The 8,887-nt window shown below is 34.5% G+C and overlaps 2 protein-coding genes across 2 annotated transcripts in view; both read left to right on the top strand.

Moving 5' to 3' along the window:
• Positions 1-8,887, top strand: part of LOC130623560 (syntaxin-1A-like) — an 87,191-nt gene that overhangs the window by 41,378 nt on the left and 36,926 nt on the right. The window lies entirely within an intron of this gene.
• Positions 62-8,688, top strand: LOC130623561 (uncharacterized). Its single transcript, XM_057439058.1, has 2 exons — positions 62-175; positions 5,402-8,688. The coding sequence occupies exon 2, from the start codon at positions 6,012-6,014 to the stop codon at positions 6,516-6,518; it is 507 nt and encodes a 168-aa protein (XP_057295041.1). The 5' UTR covers positions 62-175; positions 5,402-6,011; the 3' UTR covers positions 6,519-8,688.

The following is an 8,887-nucleotide window of genomic DNA, read 5'->3' as shown; positions in this document are numbered from 1 at the left end:
GCTGTCTCTAAAGATTTAAACGCGGTAAAAAATGTTAATCGAGATCCTTTTGTTATGTTAATATGGAGCTTTGTTGTCGTCGTTTAATGTGGTTTAATATCGCTACGTGAATTTATCTTTAAGAAAAGATTTGTTTTTTTCTGAACAACGTTGTTGCTAACCCTGTTAACAATAAGTAAGTAGAAGGAATACTTATGTCTTATATGTAATAAACTTAGAACGGTTACTGGCGTTGATCCACAGACCGCAAATTATAAATGCATCAAAATTTATAACTGGGAAGTTTTCTTTCGCAGTTGATAGATTTCTTGAACTTTTTATTAATGCTGTACGTTAATATTTGCCTTCACTTAAAAAAGGATGGTATCTTTTAAGGTTGTTTTCTGATGTTAAGGTACATTATGATGTCTATTGTCTCTAAAGATTTGACTGCGATAAAAAAGTTAATTAAAAACAGAACATTCCGTGTGCAGCCATGGCTACTTACATTTTGTTGGTTCATTCTTTCCTGGTCTTGCTTGTCGTAGTAGCTTTACTGATGTAGCTAGGGAGCTAAATACTATTATTTTTAAATTCTTGTGTTTTATTAGGTAAGAATTATTTTTAGATATATGTGAGAACAGCTAGCTATCTCAATTTTTGTTGCTTTGTTGAATCTCCATTTAATTTGTACTGACATACCCCTTCTGTAATAGTCGTAAAATTACTTTTACTGGCTATCAAGCTGGCCAGCTAGCTAGCTCCACAAAATAATGCTTCGATTAGAGGTCCTTTTTTCTTAAGTTAACGGCAAAAAAACACCTTTGTCCTGCTTTAAGTAATTTTATCGATAAGGGTGCCGATAAACCGCATACGCCGTAAAAAGTGCTATAGTTTAGGTATTTACCCGAAAATACCCGCATAGACCGGAAAAATGCCCGAAAAAGCGCCTTCTTCAACTGTCGTCCGCATTGTATATTACAAAGAATTGCATCTGGGAATGCTCTGGGCGAGTGCGGTCGTTAATTTAATTCAAAAAGTCGCCCGAACTCGCCCTTACATGTTTCTTACTTCTATTCTTTTGGAAAACATAGGACTAAAATAACTTCCGAAGGAACCTTTGTGCAGAAAAGTTGCCGAAGCATGACAAAAATGTATTGTTACTTGCACCAAACAGTCAAGGTGTGCAGTTAAGGTGAACTGATAATTAGCCAATAACATGATAGTTAACCGTCGCAGTATAACTATACGCTGCCACAGTATAATTGTTATTACAGGCTTCTTTGTGTTCTTCACTTTTTCATGTTTTTTCTTGAAATCAGAATAGCGTGTTGTTAAATAACATGACATACTGCTAGAGTAACACTATTATCTTCTTGTCACAAGCATTTCTTGTTCCTATTTTTGGTTTTAATTGAAGCACAGCTTTATGTGGATCTAAATAAATATAGATGGCTATGGGGATATTTATAGAGAAATGTGTGGAAATTTAAGTAAAAAAAATATCTATCGTACAATTAGCTGTATGAGCGGTTAATTATACTGTATGCATCATATATATAATTATATCGCATCAGCTAACAATTCTGTTACTGGCTCATTATCAGTTCTCCTTGAGTGCCTAACCCCAAAAACACATTTAACAACTTTTCGTATGCTGATATTCAGCACGACTTAACAATTTTTGTGCTCCTTTAATGCAAGCTGTTTTGGCATTTTCAACATCTTTTGCATTAATTTACGTTTTGCCTCGCAATAATTCCATTCGTAAGCTCCAATTCATCTTCTTTACTAAAAGCTACTTGTTCGTCTTTTTTCTGGTTTAATTTACGTTTAAGTTTAACAACAAACAAATTAACTAAGGCTGTTACTCTTAATAGTTTTGTTAAGCGACTAAATTTTCTAATTTTAATGATTTTGGTAAAATTAACGTCATTATTTACACTATCAGCGGTGACACTTAAATTCACACTATTATCACAACTAACATCTACATCTTCTTCAGTATTATTATTTATTAAACATGTAAATGAATCTCCAACAGATAGCATCGGCCACCCGCATTCTTGTAGAGTCAGAAATGAAGGACCGTGCATCCACAAATAATTTTCCAATACATCAATACGTGTAGAACCTCGAGATACAATATCATCTGAATTTTCCTTCGACTTAATTAAATGCCAACAATTCACATCAAAATTTTTTCTAATTTTCAACACTCTATTTTCTACGAAGATTGGATACTTCTTCTCACAATTTATTGTCCAAGAATACGCCACATTGGAGTCCGTCCATGCAAACACAGTGGATATGTCAAACATTATTGCAAAACATTTTTATTTTTGGTAGTAACAGAGACAATTATAAAGTTCCAAGTATTAACTTGTTCCATTCTTTCACCAGTAAGCTTCTCATCCAAATCAATTTTGATATTCAATGTTACAATCGCTTATAATAATGCGGTGTGTCACTGCGTTTTTGAGGGACAATTTCGACATTTGTTTATGTGTTCATTGCCGATAAACATTGTCTCAAAAGTTATATTTTCTGACGTTACGGCAGAACGTCAATAGTATTCCTTTAACCCTATTCGGTCCGGGGGGGGGCGGATTCCGCCCCCCCTGACAGTTTTTTTTAATAACTCCTGATTGCTTTGTTATATGGCTATGATACTTACTGAGTTTTAACATTTATCTATTAGACACCTGCATGTAAATTTTTTAGGTCCCATACCTTTCAGAGGCTTTGATATTGGCCATTACTCGAAACTACCCCTAAAATCTCTATGAAATCCTTATAATGGAGAAAATATAATAACTCCTGTTAGGATTATCCTTAGAACTTGAAACTTGCAACACAACTTTGTTTCATTAAGAAGAATCATTTTGAATAATTTGAACACATGACTAATCCGATTTCCCGATTTTGTCGGATTTTACCCGAAAATCGGAAAAAACGGATTTTCGGGCAATTTTTGGCAATTTTTTATGCGATCCATGTAAAAACCGGAAGATATGTTAAATAACTTTTATTTAGCTTTCAGAAACTTTAAACAGAATGTAAAAATTCGCTCTAGAACAAAAGTAATTATATTTTAAGCAGATAGTGGCATTTTTAAAAATTTTTAAGCTTTTGATGACGTCACAGAAAATGTGCTGACGCAAGCAAATTTTTTTTGGCGCCACTTTGTTCCTTTTATGACGTACTATAAGTGTGCCAAGTTTGATTCAATATGATCAACCCTATGAAACGTTATTGAGGGGGGGCGGAATCCGCCCCCCCCCCCCCCCCCGGTCATAGTATGTTCGAAAAACCCCGGACCGAATAGGGTTAACGTAGCATTTTAAATTAATAAAGGCACAACAACATAAGTAGATTTTTCCACGGGCCTTATCGACTAGTCTTATATAATAATACAAAGTGCCTGTGACAGGCAAAAAAAAGTATGTCTTACCTGCTAACAGCTTAGACGTGAATTTAGACTGACGTCAATTTATTAAATAAGAATAGTGAAGCCATTGCATAAAGTCTTTCTTTTACGATATCATATATTTATTTCTTTACACATAATTTTACAACAATAACTAGAACATTATATAACTACGAGGGACTAATTTACGACATAACACAACATATTCCTAACTAACGATTTAACAGTTCAACTTTGAAATTTCATGATCAACCACAATATCATCTCCTTCATCGAACTTTTTATACAAACTTCTCGAACCTCTTAAGGATTTTAAACCGGATCTCAACAGAACGAAACAAAGTTTTGTGCGTATATGTGTGACCGCAGTTGAAATGGGTATGTTCTTCTTATTCGCTATCATTTCCGAAAGCCGACTGTAAAAAGTGATGCATTCGCGACCTGTTCGCTTCTGTGTATTGAGAATATAAGCGGCGTGAAACTGCCATTATCAACACTCAAAATTCTACGATTGTAATTTCTTTTTTTCTCGTTCTCGTTTGAAATGAAAGATTGCTGTAAAGTTTGGTTGCTGTACCCCGAGGCAGTGGGGACAAAAACCCTTACGTCAAAAAATGCCTGTTGGCTGTTTATCCAAAAATCACGAGCACGAATGTCCGGTCTACAATCATCACCGGTTTTTACACTCTTTAAATCGAAACGTTCTCCAGTCAGCGGCAGCAAATTCGGTTCCAACTGTACGTCATGACAAACATCCTTGAGTGACTTTGATGTGAGTTCACGAATGTCGCTGTGACGTTTCGTAACGAAGCCACCCATTTTACACTTCATGCTGTGTTCAACGTCAAATCGAAGTCCACGCAACTTCTGGGTAAGTTGGGAATGCTCCAACTGCAGCGTAAACGCATAGCATCCCAAAACTCTTGCTTGTTGAGATAAAAACCTTGCTCAGTGATTGGCAATACATTAAGCCAATTGGAGACTCCTTTTTGTTGGTTGATGTCGTTTACCTTAACTTGCTTCACCGTCATGTTATTTCTGCACAGGGCCAGATTCTCTTTCTGGATATCCAATTTTAAAATTCTAACTTGCGCTTTAGCTGTTTTTGTTTTTCCAACGTCGTAGATACCGTCAATGTCTTGCTTTTTGATAGAGTCGACAAGACATTTTGTGATCATTCTCGAATTGTTAAATTGTACTTGTGCGTCGTCAGGAAAAATCGTGAGATTCAATCCTCCAAGTCGTGTGGGAAGTGATAGCAAAAGCCTTTCGTTTTCGGAGCAAGGATGACCACCAGTTATCGCAGGTATGAATTCGTTTCTGACACCAGCCTTTTAACCAGCACAAACTTGTAACGAACCTGCTGCTTTAATTGCGTCAATTTTAGATATGTTCATCACAATCTTCCCAACTATTCTGCGAAGATTTATAACTTAGAATTTTTTATTTATATTTTTTAATTTCTATTTTTTTAAATAAATATTCTATAAATTATGAGCTATATAACGATATAAAAATCGAAAAATATTGCAATAATAACCATTAGTTGACTATTGATTTTTTTAGTAATAAGTGTGATTTAAAGTCATATGCGCTGATATGTTTAAAACTAATTTTATCTCCGTAAGAAGCAGGCTATATCGAGCGGTAGAAAACATATACAAGCGTTTTCATCACTTTATGTGCGCTATGTTTTACATTATTTTCAGTTCCATATACCCAGGCCCTGTTTCCAGACGATCATGAGAAACTCAAAGGAAATATGCCTAGTTTCGTGTGTAAGGTTTTATCAGTTTGGAGAACCAAAGCAAATTTTAAGGGTTATTTACGTCAAATAATGAATAACTTGCACATTTTGTTTTGTCTCTCAGTTTGCGCAGCCGAAAATTTGCGTTCGTTTGTCAAAAGATACATGATCCTATACATTTTCTTGATCTCGTTTCACGATCTATACGATGAAAGCAACATGTATAAAAATTTCTAAATTTTGAGGGCCCTTATATTTCCTAACGATGAAGATCAAAAGAACTACGGACAAGACAACGCCTACTAATAGAGATCAATGGACAATACCGCGAAGTTCAAAAAAACTATAAGTACCCCATTTTCCCTCTGAAAAATGTGGGTGATTAGAACGAAGCCCGCCACGAGAGCGCTTGGTGTGTGGTTGGAGCGAAGCCTGCCACGAAAAGAAGATTGTAAAAATGTTGTATTGTAAGAATTAACGCAGTAAACAAAAGTCTTTGGTGAGATCTATCATTTTATATATTTGTTGTCCTTCTGATTGTATTCAAGTTGATATATAGCCAGTTGTTAAAAACTTAATGCACCTGTACGTATATATATATATACAAGCAAAAATTTAACTAACCTCGCTTTTATGCAATTACGGGATACCGCGCAGGTCTGGGCACTAGAGAAACGCTTGTAGGGACAAATTTTTAGCTTGTTTATGTTGCACTCGATTACCCCTATTGGTTTCCCGGTCATTTGCTCATAAAATTTATACCGTATGGGCGCAGTTGAGGCATAAATTGCTAATTTTAGTATATATTCTTTCCTTATATTTATACTTTTCTACAACATTTAACTTATCTAAAACATGGTGAAATGGTTCTGCTCGTCATCCCTTTGCTATAATAACTTTCGAACACAAAATTCAAATGGAGGAAAGCTTATATTTTACAGATTGCCAAGGACCAAGGATTTACAAATGGAGTACCAAAAAATTATTAAAACTGCTGGAGTTAATTGGAAAAACGGACACATATGTTGTAAACATTGGAGTGCTGGTTATAAAATTAATGAAACTCTTCCTGATGTTACAGTACCCCAGTCACAAATTCCTATTATTGAGCAAAAATATAATAGAGCAAAAGAAAGACTTGAAAAAACCCAAAGTGCAGCAAATAAAATGAAAGTTAAGGAGCTAAAAAAAAAATTTAAATTCATCCAAACATTTCGTACACCATCTAGTGTAAAGAGAAAACCTCCTGCCAAAAGAATATATTCTACGCCAGTACATAAACAACGAGAACCCTCAAAGAGACAGTTATCTGCTAAATTAATATCTAAAGACAAAATTATTGAAGAACTTAAAAAAAAATAAACGAATCAATAAATAAAATAACGAATCTTACCCATGAAAATAAATTACTAAAAATTAAAAACCACTACCTGCAATCATTTGTTAATAAACGAAATAAAATAATTCTTGAAAAAACAGGAACAATTCTAAACCTTCAAAAGTATATATTTTCCTATGACAACTTACAACAGAAATCTAGCAATATAGAATATTTATCTGGTTTGCCCGTTGAAAAATTTGACTTGCTATTTCAAATTGTTTCACCATACTTACACATTATAAAATACCCTGACTGTAAAGGAACTGGGGAAAGATCATTAAACAAAGCAACCGAACTTTTATGTGTTTTAACAATTTGTCGTCATTCTCTTCATCTTGGCGTTATGGCTTATATGGCAGGTGTTGGTAAAAGCAAAACTATTTTCCTGCTAGTCAACATAGCATAAGCTTTCTGTTGCTGACCTAAACTACCTTCTCTTTTTCTAGAACTATATTCTTTAAATATCGATGCTGTAACTAATGGATGCAATTCCTCTTTAGGACACCAGGGAGCTGAAATGGGAGGGATATGATTGGGATCTAATTTTGTACCAAAACTAAAATTTCTTTCTCGTTTGACTCTCAATTTTTCCGCAAGTGATGGGTATAATTTGAATCGATTAACACGCATATTAAGCTCTTGTATTGTTCCTCCTGTGGACAGGCCACGTTCCATAAGCCATTGTACACAATCTTTCTTTTCCATTATTGCAAAACAATACGTAAAAGTGTTAAACAGCAAATAACTATAATATAATAATTGGAAATGTGTACAAACGCTAGCTAAATGTTTACACTTTGCGGGAGTTCTGAAAATTTGTCCCTACAAGCCACTTCGCTCGGGCCCAGACCTGCGCGGTATGAAACTCCGTAATGTATTGATCTTTCGCCACCACGGCTGATTACGAAAAGTCAATACTAAAAAGACTTATTATTAATCCTATTCATGGGAAAATACAGGTTCGAATCCTGTCTGGATCAGTTTTGAGAATTATGACAATAATACAAGCAATTACCAATAAAAATGTAGTCATTGTTACAAGAATATAATCTATGTAATACTTGTTATGGCACTTTTATATATTTTGTCTGGCTTGTGATACATACATAATACAGAATAATGTCAGTTAAAAAATGATTTATATAATTTGTTCTTTTATGAGATTTCTTTATACACTTTACTACTTTACTACTTTATTGCATATTTTAGATTCATTCATCTCTTGGTAGTTTTAGGCGTGTTGTTACAGATACACAAATGTTCGATATTTTTGGGAGAGTTTATTGAAAGCAACTGATTCACTGTTGAACAGAAAATCTTTGAAAAGGTATTGGTAAACTAGAGAGTGTTTTTTTCATAGGCTTTGAAAATTTTGGTTCCACAAAGAGTTTACATAAAAATTAGTGATACCAGTCGTTAGCCCGTGGAAAAATCCACGGGTTCGCCCGTCCTTTTTATACTGTACTGGGTGCGTCTCGCTACTTGCGCAGCTAAGCTACCATTTTGCGTGACAGACGGACAGACGTATACGGGTATTATAATATAGGCTAATCGTTAACTCGTGGAAACATTCATGGGGTGCCCTCCTTTATATATACCGCATTTCGTATGTATCGCTACTTGAGGTGCCATCTTGCTTTATTGGATTCTGTTGTAATTTCGTTCACAGTTTTTTTTACTTTTCTAGTGTTTACATATTACAAAAATGTGTCACTAGCATTATTTATTTCATGTTTATGCGTTTAACACTTTTCCCGTAATAAATAGCCACGACAATATGGGACAAGTGTTTATGACCGTCCCGTATTGTCTAGAAAGCCCGACGACAGTCTTTGTAACCGTTTGTCGAAAGCACATAATTCTATCTATACATTCTCTTGATCAAACCCTACGTAATACATCGTTGACGTCGAAAATTGTTTCAACCCTTTATCTACTTAGCCGAAGCGCGTGATTCTACACATTATTCTAATTAGAGCTTCGCGTTATTCACAAGGCAGGAAATGGATTTTTTATGTATCGAAGAGTCATTGGTGACGTCATTGAAATTCAAGAAAGAGTTCTTTTTTTATTTATTTTTTCTGCCTAAGTGGATTTTTTTACGGCCTTATTGACTAGTATCTATATAATAATACGCCAGTTCTGTCTGTCTGTGACTTTTGCAAAGACGATATTTTTTACCACTCGAATGCGCGAGTTTTTCGAGTTTTTTTGTCAATATCTTTTAACGTCAATATCTTATACTAGTTAGTAATAATACTTTAGTATTTATATATCGCAGTATTTATATATTGCAAGTCTCATTAATATAATGATTGATGTCCATTAGCAATAAATTAACTCTTTCTTA

The sequence above is a fragment of the Hydractinia symbiolongicarpus genome, chromosome 13 (assembly GCF_029227915.1).
Source record: "Hydractinia symbiolongicarpus strain clone_291-10 chromosome 13, HSymV2.1, whole genome shotgun sequence".
In the NCBI taxonomy this organism is placed as follows: domain Eukaryota; kingdom Metazoa; phylum Cnidaria; class Hydrozoa; order Anthoathecata; family Hydractiniidae; genus Hydractinia; species Hydractinia symbiolongicarpus.
This window is presented reverse-complemented; position numbering and strand designations above follow the sequence as displayed.

Coding starts and splice junctions, on each gene's coding strand:
- LOC130623561 (XM_057439058.1), top strand. CDS start 6,012: ATGGTGAAATGGTTCTGCTCGTCATCCCTTTGCTATAATAACTTTCGA.